At 43.8% G+C, this 18,942-nt stretch overlaps 1 protein-coding gene across 1 annotated transcript; it reads right to left on the bottom strand.

Annotated features, from left to right (window-relative positions):
• Positions 1-15,248: 15,248 nt before the first annotated feature.
• Positions 15,249-16,039, bottom strand: LOC114704144 (40S ribosomal protein S6-like). Its single transcript, XM_037209564.1, is given in 1 exon segment — positions 15,249-16,039. A coding segment is annotated over 1 exon segment (744 nt). The 3' UTR covers positions 15,249-15,295.
• Positions 16,040-18,942: the final 2,903 nt, after the last annotated feature.

The following is an 18,942-nucleotide window of genomic DNA, read 5'->3' as shown; positions in this document are numbered from 1 at the left end:
TCAAGTCCTACTCCATCACCGAGGGGAGCTGGGGCAGGAACTGAAGCAGAAACCAGAGAGGAACACTGTTTACTGGCTTGGCCCTCATGGGTTGCTTCCTTACACTCTCCAGGACTGCCTGGCACTGCCCACACTGGGCTAGACCTTTCACATCAATCATCAATCAGGCAAATGTCCCACAGGCCAATCTGATGGAGGCATTTCCTCAGCTGAGGCTCCCTCCTCTAGGACGACTCTAAATGTTGTCAAGTTGACAAAACACTAACCAGGATAATCATGAAGAATATTTCGTGAGTTTGAGGCATCCTGGGCTATCTAGTGAGTTCCAGCCCAGCCCAGCTATCCCACAAGTCCTTATCTCAAAAAACAAAACAAAACAAACAAAACAAACAAAACAACCCCAAACAACAATAATAAAAAAACCCAACCCAAATCAAGCAAACAAAAACCTCAGGTGCAGGTTAATCTAGGTAGATTACTATCATTCCTTGGATTTTTGCTCCTCAGGACTTGGACTTAACATCATTATCACCTGGGAATTAGAAACTGGGAACTCTCAGGCCCCTTCAGACCAATTGGATTGACATTTTAAAACGACCCCTAGGTCATTTGTTCCCACAATGAATGCCAGCTCTAGGGGGCTTTGGTTTAGGCCACAGGAAGCCAATCATGTGATCGGAAAGCCCACCGGACAAGCAGAGCCCCGGATTCTTCAGAATGAGTCTTTGGAACACTTTCTTTCAAGATTCCTAACAGTTCACAGTTACGGTGAAACATTTTCAATCCACAGGGAAATGCAGGAACTCAACAGAGCACTGTCTACCGCTGGGTGTAGATAGGTTTAATTTTAACATTTTTGTCTTATTTGACTTATCTCTCTTGATTAAAAACACTTTTATTGATATTATATATATAAAAATATATAACAATATATGAAACAAACAATATACATATGTATAACAAAAATGTGCATTTAAAACCCAGGTAGTGTGTAATTCAGTCCAATTGAATGTGTTCACACTTGAGGCAATGCTACACCCTTCAGAACCTTCATTCAGCATCCCTAAGTGAAACTCTCGCCCATTAAGCAGTAGCAATGGTTCCTTCCCCTGGCCTGTGGTCACTACTATTCTACTTCGTGAATCTTCCTCGTCTAGGTAACTCCTCTAAGCGAAACTGGCGATATGTGTTCTTTTGGGTGTGACTTTTTTCACTTACCATAATGATTTCAAGGTTCATTCGTGTTGGCATGCACCAGAAAATTTCCTTTCTTTTAACCATATTCCATCTTCACACCATATCTTGTTTATCTATTGACTCATGGGTGAACTTTCGGGGGGTTTCTACCATGGCTTTGTGAATAATGTGGCTCTGAACATGGATGTGTAAACATCTTTTTGAGTCCTGTTATCAATTCATTTTTTAAACTTACCTAGAAATGGAATGCACAGGTCACATAACAACAGTTCTGTGCTTTAGCCTTTTACCACTTGGCTGTTTTTCAGAGCTGGCTGTGCTTCTGCTGTTCAACATTATCATCAACGTTTGTCTTTTCTTTTGGCCCTGTCTCCTCTTGCTGGCTGTGAAGTGGCGGCTCCCTAATTTGCATTCTCTAGTGACCAGTGATAGCAAACAGCTTTTTTACTTGCTCTTTACTTACCTTCTTTGCAGGAATGCCATTTACCATTTATTTATTTATTTGTTGATTGATTGATTGATTGATTGATGAGACAGGACTATGTTAAAGTTCCGGCTTTTGTATTTTTTCCTTAAAGCCTAGACATCAACCCTCTACCAGATAGGTTCTCTTCGAATGCTCTGCAGCACTGGGGATGGCCTTTCCATTCTTTCAAGTGTATTCTTTGATGTATGAAAGTTTGAAATTCAAATGAAGCCCAATTTATATATGTTTTAGGACATAAACCTTTGGTGTCAGAATAAATCGCTGTTGAACCCCAAGCCATGATGCTCTCCTCCCGTGTTCTCTTCTAAGCGTCTCCGTTGAACTCTTGGATCCATTTTGGCTTTATTTGTAAATATGGCATAAATTACAGCCTAACTTGGGATGTCCCTTTTTCTCAGTGCCGTTTGCTGCAGGCTTCCTTCCCCAGTTCGGTCTCGATTCTCCTCTTGCATTTTAACTATACCTTGAGGACACATTTTAAACCCTTTATTTTATTTTATTGGGTGATCTGTCTACTTTCATGCAAATACTGTACTGTTTTAAGGGTTGTAAAAACGAAAAGCATCCAGAGTTTTTAAGAATATTGATAGAACACCTTCTCTTTACAGCTTCCATCCTTTTCCACAGGGCACCTGTGAGACTGGTGTGCAAAATTCCCAAGAGTATTTTCATACATTTATCACATTTTGATGTATCTATTAGTTTTTAGGGTTTTACTCAAATACTAACTTATAAACAGCTCTTTTCAGTTTGTGTTTCTGTTTTTCTTCCCTCTGCCCCCCCCCCCTGCCCCTGACAAAGTTTCTCTGTGTAACAGCCCTGGAATTCACTTTGTAGGCTTGCCTTGACAGTTTGTGTTTCTTTATTCTGCAATATATTTTATAACCATTCTGAAATGTGTGTACCTAATTAATTACTTTTATTTGCTGTATAACATTCTTCTATATCCAAATTGAGTTACAGTTTTAAATTTATTTCTCCAACAAGGCAGCTAGGTTGTTTCTAACATTGTCTTAGTCAGTGTTCTATTTCTGTGACGAGACACCATGACTACAGCAACTCTTATAATGGAAAACATTTAGCTGGGGCTGGCTATTGACTCATTGGTGAACTTTCGGTCGGGAGGAGCCTAGTTTAATACCATTTATGCAGCAGTTGGCAATTGCAATTACTGGTAGAAAGTCGTGGTGGCTCATTCCTGCAGCCCTAGCTGGAAGACTCAGTTTTCCAATACTGTAACGAAAATCTAAGACAATACATTTATCAAGAAGAAAGTCTCAGTTTAGCTCACCGTTTTAGAGATATCAGTTCGGTCCAGCATCAGTTGGTCCCATTGCTTTTGGGCATCTGGAGAGGCAGAGCATCACATCATGATAGAAGGTGTGTGGAGAAGCAATGCTTTTCACGTCTCATGATGGGGCCTTGAAAAAGAGAGATAGGAGGGGAGCAGGACTCCTACCATCCCCCATAAGGGCATACCCTAATGACCTAAGCCTTCCTACCAGGCCCTGCCTCTTACATGCTCCACCATCCCCTAATAGCAGCAAACTGTTATATAACTTTTATAACACATGGGCTTTAGGGATACAGTCCAGATCCAAACTGTAACATCCATCAAAATGCTCTCAGGTTAAAAACAACCATCACACTTAACTGCACCGAACCAGTTCAAGACAACTAACATAAACCGCAGGAAACCTGTTCTGTTTGAAGTATGATCTTAATTAATATTGCTTTTGGCTTTACAATTCCGTCAACATAGTATCAGATCTTATTTAAGCTGGTTGTTACCCTTCTGAGTCAGTGGCAGTAGAGAACACAGTAGTCTAGGCTAACATCTTCTGGATGCTGAGTCATGAGGATGTCAGTGTATGTTACTGCTCACTCCTTCACCCATCAGGCTGAATGCTTGTCATCCTGGGAGTCGAGGGACCTGTCTGGGATGTGCAAGGCTGTTGGGCGATGTCTCGAAGGAACCAGAGACTGCTGTGTGGGCAGGATCACCGATGTGAGCAGAAAGTCAGAGGACCGAGTCCTAATTCCGTCAGTTGCTGTTGTATGGTCGTGGATGAGACTCTCAGCTTGTCCACATTTTTTTTTTTTATTTCCCCTTCTACTAAGAGGCAGTGACAAGATGATGCTTTGTTCAAGAAGCTGTCTGAGCTCTTAGTGAAATGGTGTCTGTAAAAGGAAGAGTAGGATCCGTAAACAGTCATATAAATACTAATGGCTCCCTCTTAGTCACAAAATGAAGGGCCAAGCACTGGATTGTTTATGCTGTGTGAAGAGCAGCTGCTGCCACGGGCAAAACTAATAAAGAGAAACTAGGTTAGAGCAAAATAAAACAAACTAATATGCCCCCTGCCTCCAAACCCACACTTCAGATAGGGCACTTAGTGGGGTTTTCTAGACCACTAGAGAACATCCCTTTTAAAGCCCAGCAGAAATCACTTGTAACTAATATTTCATCGTCTTCGATTTTGCCATCAAAAGTCTAGTATTTGCAAGCCAAAATTGTATGTCTGTATGTGTATACTTATTTATTTCACATCAAGTAGTTTCCTTAAGTGGAAAAAAAAAAAAAAGCCCAGCAGCCACCATATTTATTGCCCCCTGCTTCACAGATGACATGGAGAGTCCCTGGAAAAATGTGGATAGGAAATCTGTCACCATGGCTCTCTCTCCACATAAGAATGAGCGATCTTGAAAGTCTGCCTGAACAGCACATAAGTCAGTGAGGAGCCCATGGGGCCCAGTGCTCAAGTGCATTGTTGAAGTTATATAAAAAAAAAAAGTCAGGTGGGTCTCTGTGAGTTCCAGGCCAGCCTGGTCTACAGGGCTAGTTCCAAGACAGCAAGCCTACACAAAGAAACCCTGTCTTGAAAAACCAAAACCAAAAGAAAAAAAAAAAAAAAAAAAAAAGAAGCAATAGTGAACAGTGAATCTAAAAGACTACAATTGATGATAGTGTTAACAGGTTCAAAATACACACTGCCTAAAATGCATGAACCCACAGGAGGGAAAAGGATAGTATTTCTGAAAGGGTGTCTGTCCCCCGATCCATAGATGATGCACCTGACATGTTTTAAAAGACAAGCCCTTTAAAGTTTTCACTGATTGTGTTCGCCTAATAGACTTTTTTAATTTTAAGAGTAGTTTTAGATCCATAACAAAATTAAGCAGAAAGTATAGCGCTCCCGTGTGCCTCCCGCCCACTTCCCATCCTCTCTTAGCATCTCATCTGTCACAGAGGGATACATTGTTGTATGAGTGTGTGTGTGTGTGTGCTTGATGGTGAGGCCAGTGAAGCCAGGATCACATTGTACATGTTAGACCAGCACTCTACCACTGAGCTAGAGGCTCAGTGTTTAATATTGTGTTTTAATAGTCAATGTGCAAGGTCCTGTTTTAATCTTTCTCTTTCGGTTTTCTCTGAGGCATTGCTTTTGGCCACCTTCTGATTACCTAGCCATAATGTAACTCATGGACCTAACCTGACCAAGTTGACAAGAATTTGTTGTACCAATTAAAGGCCATGGACTGACAAATAAAATAAAATAAAATAAAAATTCAGTCTGAGTGATGACATTTAACCTGTTGTTTCAGTGGAACATTCCTTGAATTTTTGAGATAAGTCTAGATAAAAATTCTCAGGTGGGGGCTGGAGAGATGGCTCAGTGGTTAGGAGCACTTGCTGCTCTTGTAGAGGACCAGAGTTTGATTCCCAGCACCCAAGGGGAGCAGCTTTCAACTGCCTGTAACCAGCTCCAGGGGATCCTACGTTCTCTTCTGGCCCCTGGGAGGACCTACACACACACGCATATATGTTAGCATTCAGACCCCCTTCTTGGAATCAGGGCCAATAAGCAGATAAAACCCCCGGCCTGCCTAGGGTCCTGACATCATCCTATGTTCTGGGTCCCTTTAAGAAAGGACTCCTCCCCCTTCGCTCTCTCTCTTCCCCCTCTGCCACCGCCACCACCTCTCCCCTGCCTTCTCTCTCTCTCTCTCTCTCTCTCTCTCTCTCTCTCTCTCTCTTCTCTCTCCTCTCCCTCCCTATTTCTCTTTCCCTCTTCCCTCTCTCTTCCCCCACCAAATAACTCTCCACTGAGTGCTGTCTGCATGGCATCTCTGTCTCTCTTCCACCATGGGGTACCTTGGCTCCACCCACCAAAATTTTAAAAAGGAAAAGCATTTCCAATATCATCCTATGAAGCTCAAATGATATGATTTAGTTGAGAGCTGAGCTTAGATGATAATTGGAGCTGTTTGTATCTGAACATAGATCTTGATCCTGTCAAGCAAATACAAAAAGCATATTATTTCTGGAAACAGTTGACTGGGTGTAACTAACAACAGAGCTCCCTTAAAACCAATGCGACTGGCACCAGATAAAAAATGAGGCTTTGAAGAAATCAATTTTGCTAACTGTCCTCCATGAAACCCCAACCACCAGAAAAATTCTGACTTCAGCCAGATTTCCGATATGCCACCGAAGCTTCTATGACACACACACACACACACACACACACACACACACACACACACACACACTTCCTTCCAGTTTGTCTTTAGTTCCCCATTTGGGCCTTTCAATCTCTTGTGAACATTTTTTGTCTGAGGCCCCATGTAAGGCATGGGGCAGGCCATGCCTTGTGGAAGGGCCTGGGATAAAATCTCACCCCGTGCCTCACAGGGGTTTATGGGTGAACTTTTCCAATTTGTGTTTCAAGTACAGCAAGGACTCAGTGACCCCCTGATGTCTCCTTCCTTACCTTTCAGCTTCTACCCATTGTAGAAGCTACCCACCTCTTTCAGCTTCAAATCACTGTTTTCTCACCATGGACATCAGGATCCTTCTCTACCTCTTAATCCAAGCCCCTCCCCCAACTTGGTCCTGTATTTGTTCAGCCAATCATTACGAAGCCTTCCCTAATGGCCTCTTTAAACACGAATACCTTTTTATAGGAAATATTCGAGGATATGCTTGTCTAGTGTCGTTTAAGGCCCTAAAGACCGCACCAAACCTCATCAATTTGCTGCCTTCATTTTTGACTTTCTCAAGGACAGAGCCACTGAGAGTCGAAAGCTAGGCTGGGGTGCAATGGCAAATTAAAAGGCAAACAGGAAATGAGTGTTTTCTCAGCCAGCTGTTTCCTGCGGAGGGCTCTCTGTGCAGCGCAGTCTCTGAAACGGTCACTGTTCAGCTTTAAACAGATTGAAATGAGCCTCCGGGAGAGCGACACCAAACCCCAGGGCTGTGTGCAGGCAGCGTTCAGAGCTGGCCCTGAGCTGCTGTGGAAGGCCAGGCTGTGCAGGCCGACATGTCCGAGCTGAAGGGGAGCCTTGGAGAGCTATCTTTTTTAACAGGACGACTGTGAAAAGCTCCCGGGGGAGGGGGAGAAGCCGGCACAAAACTGCCACTTGAGCAGAGCTTCCTGTCCGTGTGGCTCTCTCTTTGCTGACAGTTATTCTTAGGCCTTCTTTAGCTTCAAAGGTTTCCTCTTTTCTATTTTTGGTAGTAGAATATGGATTTGGATCTGCCTAACCCCTCTCCGCTGCTAACCGGTGCCCCGGGAAGAGCGGGGGTTGCTGTTTTCTGTAGCGATCACTTCATTCTCTTTTCAGCACTTCCAAATGATTTTTAATATTAAGGACAAAGATTTATGGGCAGGAGTCAGTGAGTTTTCAAACTGATTTGTAAGCATCTTAATGTGCACATTCCTTTCTCCAGCAGGGGCATCTCAGAGATCAGCTCAGCCATGGGGGCTGACTTGTGTGCTCAGAGAAAGAATCCTGGTTGATAAAATAGACGGCCACGGAATGGCTGGGAAGTAAGCAAGCGTGATTTGCCTTAGAGGAAGGAGCATGGGATTGATGAAACCTAGTTGCATTTTGCAAAGACATCATGGGTGCCCGTGTAATCTGAGATCAGCTTGTTGGATATAAAGTATAGCAAAAGCCTCGAGGCAGAGGGACCAGAAGGTAGAAGACTGCGAAAAGGAAAACACCTTGCCTCAAGTATCAGGGAAGAGCTGGTAAAAGGTGAAAGGTATTTATTCCAGCCCTCTGATTCTCCTCTGGAACCACCCCTGTTTTTCCTGTTCTCATGACCATCTGACTTTACTGATTTGGTACTAACAACAAGCTTGCATGTGTCCTTTTTAATCCAGACATCTCAACATTTAAAAAAAAAAAAGTAATATTAAGGCTCCCATCTTTCCCTGAAAATCCAGGGCTGCCTTCTTGAATGCAGAGTCGGGACTCAGGAATGTCCTTAGCTCAGACCAGCTGCCTCTGCCACGTGGTCTTAATCAGGCTCTCCCTCTCTGGCTTTAAAAGGTGACAATCTTACTCTTGAGCAGGATTACTGTGGGAATGTGTCAACGGAAGCATTAAGGGGTCTCCCTAGCATCCCGCCACCCCCGTTACTCAGCAAATTTGTCTGGCAGAGCATCTCATCTGCCCATCATCATCCCCAGAAAGGCAACTGCCTTCCACTCCATAGACGGTCCCGGTGCTATTGATGGAATCTTGTTATGCAAAGAACGAGAAATTGAGAGTGTAGTGAGGCTTTGAGAATCACTTCTAGGCACTTTACAAATAGATAATTGGCAAAGGAAAAACAAAACAAAACAACTCAAACTAGGGGGTAGGATATATTTCTAGTACGGGAAAATGTGCTTCAATGTATTTTACGCAATACTTTGAAGTAGCAGACAGCATCATAGGTTTGGTGTTGACCATGAGCTTAAAAGCTACACAATAGAACTTAAAGGAAGCCTCCCCCCCCCAACCCGCCCTTAAAGTCTCCAGGGGTTTTTGAACCTGCTGATTTTTTTTCGGGTTATTTTAAATGTGTCCCCAAAGAAAGACACATTTAAAATAACCCGAAAGAATTTACTCTCTCTTGTCTCCCCCCACCCCCCACCTTTTTTAAAGAGTGGAGGAAAACACTCACTGTTAATTGATTATCTGGCTTTTCCTGTGCAGAAAAAAGCCATCCCTCAGAAATGCTATGCAAATATTCAAATTCCCAGGTTGGGAAAGGTTAAAAAGGAAGGGGGTGCGCAGGGGGGGGGTAGGGGGGTGGGGGGGAGGAGGAAGGGTTGGGGGGTGTCTATAGTGGCTTTTTCTGAGATGCACTCCAACACTTGGCAGGGTGAGGTGTTCCTAGCAGGTGCTGGATTTGCTATAAATGGACAATTTATAGACAGAGCTGACAACTGGGAAAACAGCGGGAAGGAATGCTGGCATTCCAGGGGCGGGGGGCTGATTGCCTATCAGATGGGCCTCGGCGTGGAATTATTGATCGTTGTGATTCTGAAAGAGAGCCAGTTGGCTCACGCCTAAAAGGGCTGGGCCTCGACTCCTGTGTGATCTGCTGCTAGATAGTTTAAATAGGTCAGTGCAAATTAGCCTCTTCAGGTCGCTACTTCCTCAATTAGCAATTTCATGGTAACATCTTTTCCTCCGTCCTCAGCCTTGCCTGGATTTAACTCTCCCCCCTCTCTAGAACGACAGAGGAAGGGGTTAAGGGGGAAAGTTTGTCTTAATAGACAGGAAAGCCACGAGGTGGGGGGTGGGGGTGAGAGAGGATTCAGGGAAGCTTTTAGTGAACAACGCCAACACATAATCCAGCTAAGGCAAAGTCATGCATGCAACCCAGGGCAGTGGTTTTGGCCCTGCATCCAGGGGGTGGGGAGGGATATGGGGTGTTCCGTGCACTGAGCCCTGGGGCAGAAGCAGAAATGTATAGCTGAGGTATCTAATTTCTCTTCTGTTGTTTGTCAAGAGCTACCAGCTACCAAGTGATTCTGAAGACCTCCCTCCCCCACAGCAAGACTGCTTCCAAAGTATTCCTCTGGGAATATTCCGTGACTGTGATTATTATTATTATTATTATTATTATTATTATTATTATTTGAGGCAGTCGCTCTTCCCCCAGAGATGTTTCGTGGGTCTGTGCAGAGAATTTTGGGTGGCTTGCTGTGGACACATCTGTGGCCTTGTACGGGCACAGAGCGGGCAGAGTGGTCATACCTGTTTGTTCTGCATGAGTGGTTTTTCCAGGAGACATTTATTTGGCTGGGACTCTGCTTTTCTCCCAACCACACCCTCTTGTTTTTCTCTTCAGAGGAACAGGCTGAAGACCTGGCTCTGCAAGGAGCCCAGCCGTCCTTAGGAGGAGTGAAAATGGCGTGAGCCCCAGGGTTGCATTATGGGAATAGATGTATACCCAGCACAGAGGTTGGACTAGATAGGATGTCTGTCTGACCTTAAAGCAGGGCTTTGAGGGGCTCCAGAGTGGGAATGTGAGGTGCCACACAACAGCAAGAGACTTTCACATTAGAGGGCCACTAAGGTGACAAAGACATTTGATCTTAGTTAGAAGGCTGTGAGTACAAATTCCCAAGAATCTCCCCTGCCTCTGGGAATCTCAGGTTCAGAAACTGTGCTGAACATGACAGAGAGTTTAGCAAGCATCTATTATTTGCAAAGAACCCAACTAGGCAAGGAGATAAAAGAAGGACATGGACACCAAACAGAAGTTTAGGATGTGGCTTAGAGATACACCATATTCTTATGAAAAGATGAAAAGATGGTAAAGTTGAGAGCAATAGCGTATGGTCAAACCACAGCAACAAGAGAATATCCTAGGTGTGCCCGAGGATGTCAGGGCTGGCAGTGGTTTGGAGTGACTAGAAGAGAAACACGTGAGCGAGACAGGGTCTTACAGGGCGGGTGTTTTCAGCACAGTCACTGGAAATGTGTGAGAGAGACGGTGCCATGAGAGGGATCCTGTGTCGGGAGCCCCAGTGAGGAGATGGTCCCTGAACTTTGGAGGTAAGGCAAAAGGAACGCGTACATTTGATGGTTCCGTGGGGTATGTGGTTCATCTTGCTGGACACTTTTGGCCAGGAAAGGGAGTTGAAGGAGGCAGAGATGAGGAAGACCAAGATGTACAAGTGTAGTTGTCACTGTAGGAGGTATCCATTGAGTCAAACCTTGATGTGACTGTGGCCCGATTTTTTACATATCGATATGGTCTGTAGCACTCTGTGCTGGTGGAGCCCTCCATCCTTACCACCCCTCTTCCTCATTTACAGCCCTGTTTGCCATCTGTCTGAGCCAGGGCTGTACAAGCTTTTGCTTGTGGACTTTCCCCACAAACAGAGCCAAAGTACAACAAAAGCAGATTCATTTTTCAAAAGTTCACTGCTTGACTCTGACTGTTGGCTTACTATTAGCATTGTCCTAGTTTATTTGAAGACTCACTGGACATTTGGGCTATTGCTTATTATCATAACTAACTCAGAGGGTCATTTCTGAGCCCTGGGACATCTGTTCAACTGGACACATTGCTGAAGCAGAGTCCACAGATTGGGATGGGTAGGGTGTATGCTGACCAGGGAGCACCCATGTATCAGGAGCCCTGGGTGGAACTTCCTTTCCGGTCACAGGTCCTTGTTCTTCACACCTCAGCCTATGGCCTGTGGACAAACAGTTTGGGTATGACCTGGGAGGGAGCGAAACAGACAAGGATTTGTCTGTGTGTTTTGTGCTGTTGTAAGAGACTCCTGTGTAGCTGGAGTTTGAGAAACTGCTCTCCCTGTCCAGCTGTGTGGATCACCTGTGGTGCTTTCAAAACATCCCCAGACAGACTGCTTTCCCAGGCAGAAAAAGTCACACTCTCTAAGGATAGAGCCATGGAACTGTTTGTAAAGAAAACTTTCAAAATGATTCTAGGTGCAGCCGGAACTGAAAACCTATGCTCTAGGGAGCCTCTCTGTTTCCAAGGTGTTGACTTTCCCTTGTGTTGAAAGACAAGAGACAGTCCACAGCTGGGTGAGCCAATGCTTGTTCTGCACGCATCCAAAAGCTGGTCAGGAAGTGCCTGGCGAAGGGCAGTAGTTCAGCTGTTGTTGTAGGATACCAGTTTGTCCAAGTTTCTCCTAGTTATGACCTCTTTCTGGCTTTTGAGGGAGCCTTCTTGTAAGAGGCATCTCTTGCAAGATGGTTTGGTTATCCTGGCTCCCAATCTTCTTCATATCAAAGGAGGCAGCACCTGACCCTGGGAACCCGGCCTCCTACCCATCTACAGTGGAGGCGTGCTGAAGAATTCCCAGTATTGATTTTTACATAAATGCTCACTTTGTGGAGACACAAAAGAGTTGTCAAACAGGTTTCTGTTGCTGTCAACCTGGAGTAGATGCAGATGTCGTTTTAATCTTTCATGGTTATTTCAATACATTTTCTTTCCTCCGGGGGCTTGTCTGTTAGTTAGTGCCTGGGTGCTGAATCTCGAGTTCCTCTCTGATTTCCCTTGGTACTGTGAGCTCTGCTACAACGTCAGGGCCCCAGAGTCAGCTCTTGAGTCAGTCCTGATGAAGGCACAGAGGTATTAGTCCCTCAGTTTCTTCTTCTTGCCTTATACCTGGCTCTCCGCACTTGTGGGTGCAGAGTTACCTGACTGTGGCTGTGTATGTGTCCACCTTTCTCTTTATTCTTTATTACTTTTTATTCTCTGAGAATTAGATTTCAACCACAGCCTGCTTCTCTGGACTCCTTGAGCCTCTCTAGAGAAGTCAGGCAATAGTGGCGCACACCTTTAATCTCAGCACTCGGGGCAGAGGCAGGTGGATCTCTATGAGTTTGAGGCCAGTCTGGTCTACAGAGTGAGTTCCAGGACAGCCAGAGCTACACAGAGAAACCCAATCTCAAAAACAAAAAGAAAGAAAAAATGCCTCTCTAGAGACTTCTTGTATAGGCTAGGGTCTTTACCCAGAACCTCTAGGAATTACCATTCTAAGGCTTATTTGTCTCAGGTTCTGTGAGCCTTGAATTCAGATCTACATAGGCGTGGATCAACATTGAACTTGACATTATCTCGTCCCTCTGCACCCTGTCCCTTTGGATAGCTAGCTACTCCATTAGAGATTTCTATTTTACATGGTCACCTTGGCATCCCCTCACTTGATTTTCTCTCTTCTGCCTTTGGCTTGACATCGAAGTCTCAGGATAACTCACTGCTCCTTCTCCCAGTCAAGATTCTGCAGCATCAGCTCCTGCTCATATGTAACCACTGGGCTGAGGCCATCATGACCATCATTGTTACCAACAGTCATATCATCGTCATCGTCATCGTCATCACCATTATCACCACCATCATCATCATCTTGACAAGAAGCAAACAGACTTGGAAATGAACCAGAGTGTGGCGGTGAGAAGACCTCGACTTTTCACTTTTGGTTCAAGATACCTTCCTTAATTCTTCACTATACCTTGGCAGCAAGATGATCGTGAAAGAAAATTGAACAATGGAGTTGAAATCCAGCACTGACCCTAGGCCCAGATGGGATTTATACTTGGCATTGTGCTTGTGTACATGTCCTTACACACACACACACACACACACACACACACACACACACACAGATATGACTAGGGCATTTGTGAAATGAGCACTTTATTCTGGAAAGAAACGCTGTTGCTCTCACTAAAAGCACATAGCACCTTCCTGACTGTACCCCACCCTCCAGGTTTCTGACTGCCAGTTATGATGGCTCCCGCAGGGATAACAGAACGCTGCTTTCTGGAAGCAGATTCATGAGGCAGATCAGAGGAGTTTAGATGTTGCTGTCTGTAAAAGGATTTATAATTTGTACCTTGCTGTGTCCAACTTGCTTTTGGGCATCCTCACTTGGGTGCTTGAAGTTGGTATGCCCTCTGTCCAGACAAGTATCTTCTTGGCTATTAATTATGTAATTAAAGGTCTGAACCTTCTTATTTAAAATGATAATAAAATGTTTAAAGCTATGCTGCTTATAAACTTATTTTTTTTTGTCTTTTCGTTTACTGCCATTCATTGCCTTTTATCATGGGCTGGCTGGCTGGCCAAGCCAAGCTAATTACTGCCCTATTGTTCTTGGAGGACAAGGTGACACCAAGACGGTTAGTGGGTCTATGCATGGGACATACTTTCCTCTTGTCCCCCTTTCTCATAGGCACATGGTTCTGCTTTGGTCAAATCTGAGGGCATAGGAAGAGAGATGATGGCTGCCAACGTCGTCGAGAAGACTGGCACACAGAACAAGAGGGCAACAAGACACTGGGGCCGGAAGAGGGGGTGGTCCAGAGAGCTCACTGCAGCGGGGAAAGGGCAGAATTCAAACTGTGTTAGTGGTGAGAGCATTGGCCATCTAAGACCTACTGCAGACTTTAGCGTCGGGTCAGTGTTCCGTGAATACCCTTACCTAGGGTTGAAGGAAACCCAGCAGAGACAATTGGTTTTGTGTATAGAAAAGGAGTAAAGTGTCAGGTGGTCAGAGTAGGGGGCTGTGTATGTCTTCTGCATATTACTGATACATCTAATCCATGCTTGAAATGCAATAACAGCCAACGAAACCTTTCCAACCTGCACCCCTGCTGTTTTAAGCTTTATAAAATAGCTTAGTCTTCTTAGAAGAACTATAAATGCTTATCACTTAATGGCACTTTAAATTATAGAACAGATGATTGCTGTCCTTTTAATAAAACTTTATTAGCCTGAAAAGCTGTATCAGATGCATTTTGTTTCACTTTTAAACTTTTAAAAAACAGTGTATTTTAAGTTACAAAAATAATATAATAAATACATAAGAGTGAAAAGAAAATGAATTGTCCCTGGTTCAAAAGAGCTCTGCTGTTAATGTTTTTGTGAGTTTTCTTAGAGAATGTCCTAATTTTATTGTTGTTGTTATTATTTGGTTTAGCGGGATAGGAATGGAATCTTAGCTATAATATACACACCTATTTTCCAATTTCAATTTCATAAAAATTGGTTTTGTATTTGGAGACTTCTGGCATTCTTTAGAGTCCCATCATTTATATTGACTCTAGGAATGCAAGACAATTAGGGCTGAACAGAATATCCATCCATGGCTGATAAATTTGTTGAGATATACAAAGGTATGATAACTCTTTCTCAGTTGCCCTGTTTGATAGATTTAGAACCTCAACTAAGGACTCTCATTCACTCCACTGTGTCCTTCTGTGGTGTTCAAGTAAATATGCTAACAGCTTAGTCCCCACAGGATGGGAAAACAGAGAAAGGCCAAGGCAGCCTGGAATTCCTGCAAAGTACTTTGATGTGAAGTCAGATGAATCCTTAGAAAAGAGCAGCCTAAGTGTGAGGGCTTGATTATTTGCATGCCCCCATTCATATGTTGAGATCCCAGCACCCAAGTGATGGTACTCAGTAGTAAAGCCTTATGAATGGATGTTATTCTGTCTTAAGGGTCAAGACCTCATGAGTGATATTCATTGTTTTGTAAAAGTAGCCTAAGAAAGATGCCCTGTGTCCCATTAGGCATGTGAGGAAGACATTATCTATGAACCAGGAAGTGGATCCTCATTTCGGATGCCATTTTTTTTTAATCACCTGGGTCATAGACTTCTCAAACTTCCAGAATCATGAGAAATAAATTTCTAGTTTCTGTTCTTTTGTGATAGAAGCCCTAGCACCGTAAAACACTGAGCAACTTCTACTGACAGCAACATGTACGACAGTGTGCTTGAGGGATTTTTTTTTTTTTAAGGTATGATCATTTATTTGTTACCCCTAAAGACTTATTTTTGACTGGACTCAGAAGGAGAAGCTCTCAGAGAGGACAGCCTACGTCTCTTGGCGATCTGTTCCTGGTGCTTTTCTTTGGCTTCCTTCATTCTCTTGGCCAAAAGTTTAGCATATTCTGCAGCCTCCTCCTTGTTTTTCTTGGTTTGTTGTTTCTTTAGAGCAATACGACGGCGTTTGTGTTGCAGGACACGTGGAGTAACAAGACGCTGAATCTTGGGTGCTTTGGTCCTGGGCTTCTTACCTTCTTTGTTCAACGGCTTTCTGACCACATATTGGCGGACATCATCTTCTTTAGAGAGATTAAAAAGCTTTCAGATTCTGCTAGCTCTTTTAGGTCCCAACCGACGAGGCACAGTAGTATCTGTCAGTCCAGGAATATCCTTCTCTCGTTTTTTGACAATAACCAAGTTGAGAACACTGAGATTAGCATCCACGATGCATCCTCGGACAGACTTGCACTTCCTCTCTCCAGTTCTCCTTGGTCTATAACAAGAATGCCCCTTACTCAACAGCAGGCGCACTCTGCCATGGGTCAACACGCCTTGCTTCATGGGAAAACCTTGTTTGTCATTCCCGCCACTGATTCGGACCACATAGCCCTTCCACTCTTCACCCAGCACATCGGCAGCCACTTCTGTGGCCATGCGCTTCTCATAGAACATACGAAACTTGCGCTCATCGTCCACTTCAATGAGTTTCTGACAGCCGGTGGCAGGGAAGGAGATATTCAGCTTCATCTTGACACGGCCGACCACCTAGGAGGCGCCACGAAAAAGAGTGCTTGAGGGATTTTGTAAGCAGAAGTTTCTGTCCCTCCAGCAGCTCCCAAATAAACACACAGAGGCTTAATGCTAATTATAAATGCTCTGCCAATAGCCCAGGCTTGTTGCTAGCTAACTCTTACATTTAAATTAACTCATATTTCTTATCTACACTTTGCCATATGGCTTGGTACCTTTTCTCAGCATGGCATGCATGCCCATCTTGCCTCTCTGTGCTTCTGCTGGCATCTCTCTGCCCTTCTCCATCAATATCTTTAGTTTGATTATCCAGCATAATTTTATTCTGCCTTGCTGTAGGCCAATCAGCTTCTTTATTAACCAGCGAGAGTAACACACATTCACAGTGTACAAAAGGATTATTCCACAGCTGGTTATAGTCTTGGGTCCAAATACTGAGTCTACCAACTACTAGCTGCAGCCTGAGACAGCTTTCATAATTTCTTTTTATTCTGCAAATATTTATTGAGTATTAACTCCATGCCAGGTATTTTGTGTGCTGGGAAAACAGCAGCAAACAAAGACAGCCCTGTTCTCCCATGAATTTGATATGTGAAAAGGGTTGGATAGGCAATAAAAAGTAAATAAAACCTAGGAGGAGTTAGGGGGAGGGATGGGGAATGGGTAAGATCAGAATACATTGTATGCTTGTATGAAACCCTCAAAGAGTTAATGCAAATGCCATATATTGTAAAAATGTTACTCTATGTTATAGCTAAGGAAATGAGTGGCAGGGAGGAAAAGGAAGAAGTGGGGAGGGACTACAGCTTTGCAGAGGGGATTCCTCAGAGACAGCATTTGAACAGAGGGCCAGGGGAAGTTCTCATACTTTCCCACTTTCCCAGCCTCATTGTGCTTGCTTGCTCTTCTCTCTCTCTCTGTCTGTCTGTCTGTCTGTCTCTCTTCAGCACTAGAGGTCAAACGGAGGGTCTTACATGTGCTAGGAAGGTGCTCTACCTTGAGCTGTATCCACAGCCCTTTATTTTTTTATTTTATTATTACTATTATTATTACTGTAGTGCTGGAAATGGAACTTGGGCCTTGTGCATATGAAGCAATTGCTTCATCAATTAGCTATATCCTCAGATTCCCTTTTCTATTTTATACTCTGAGACAGAATCTCACTATGTTGCCAAGACTGGCCTTGAACTCACACTGTAGCCCAGGAAGGCCTTGAACTTATTCTCCTCTGTCTCATCCTCCAGAGTAGCTAGAGTTACAGGCATATGCAGGTGCGGCCCAGTCTTCTCACTGAACAGGATAATGAGAGCAATGCCCTTAAAAGGTAGAGAGATACATGTGAGGGAATGATACAATTTAAACAGCTGAAGCAAAATGGTATAGTTACTATATTGATTCTTTAGTTGGATAGACAGAAGCAGGTCTTAAGTCCAATCAGAAAGCAGTTGGTTGCCCCTAGAACTTTTATGCCATTATTGTACCACTAGGTACATTGTGCTGGCTAGTTTTATGTCAACTTGTTACATGCTGGAGTTATCACAGAGGAGGGAGTCTCAATTGAGAAAATGCCTCCTTAAGATCAGGCTGTAGGCAGGTCTGTAGGGTGTTTTCCTAATTAGTGATTGATGGGGAAGGTCCAGCCCATTGTCGATGGTGCCATCCCTGGGCTGGTGGTCCTGGGTTCTATAAGAAGCAGGCTGAGCAAGCCATGAGGTGCAAACCAGTAAGCAGCACTCCTCCATGGCCTCTGCATCAGCTCCTACCTCCAGGTTCCTGCCCTGTTTAAGTCCCTGTCCTGACTTCCTTCAGTGATGAACAGTGATGTGGAAGTATAAGTCAGATCAACCCCTTTCTCCCTGAGTTGCTTTTGGTCATAGTGTTTTATCACAGCAGTAGTAACCTCACCGAGGATTTGTCTGGCCTGGCAGGCAGGTACTATAGCATGCATTCAGGATCCAGGACTGGGTAAAACTATTGATAGTTTTTCTCTATCTGCAAAATACCTTCTTACTATAAAAGCCATGGGGGAAGAAGTTGTCGGTCAGCACATGCCTTTAACCCCAGTACTCATGAGGCAGAGGCAGACAGATCTCTGTGAGTTCGAGGCCAGCCTGGGATACAGAGTGAGATCCAGGACAGCCATTGCTACACAGAGAAATCCTGTCTCAAAAAAAAAAACAAAACAAAAAACAAAAAACAAACAAACAAACAAACAAAAAAACCCAAAAACTAAAACAAACCAACAATCAAACACACACCAAGGGGAGATTGATTTCTTAGTGTCCTACAATCAAAGTGTGTGATGTCTTCCGTAATAGTATCTTAACCATCTAGTCATGGCAGATAACCAAGGACAATAGCAATAGCTTACGTTGTTTTGGAGGCCTGTCAGGCCTCCCTGACCAGTAACTCATAGGGAGATACCTCATGCCTGGTGCTGAGGTTTTCATTAATAACCCATGTCTTCTACAGATATCAGTCTACCCGTGCAAAGTACATCCATTTAAATAAACTCCTTTAAAAACTTAACAGCCAACTAGCTTACAAAATGGTAGGTTCCCATAAGGCATTCCCATACATTACATCCTTAGTTTTAATCAACACCCCCCACTTTCTCTCCCCCACTCCCCACCCCCACTTAAACATTTTATACCCATATGTCCTCTTCTCTCATTAATGCATCCCCCATGAGCCCTTTCTGGTTTTCTGACCTCTATAGACACTCCAAATTAAACATACACACCGAAAAATTCAAGGCCAATGTCTACATAAGAGAGAGATCATGTAGCATTTATCTTTCTGTACCTGGGTTATCTCACTTGGCATACTATTTTCTAGCTCTATCCATTTCCATGCAAAAATTTCATTATTTCATTTTCTTTGCAGCTAAATAATATTCT

The sequence above is a fragment of the Peromyscus leucopus genome, chromosome 11 (genome assembly GCF_004664715.2).
Source record: "Peromyscus leucopus breed LL Stock chromosome 11, UCI_PerLeu_2.1, whole genome shotgun sequence".
Lineage (NCBI taxonomy): Eukaryota > Metazoa > Chordata > Mammalia > Rodentia > Cricetidae > Peromyscus > Peromyscus leucopus.
This window is presented reverse-complemented; position numbering and strand designations above follow the sequence as displayed.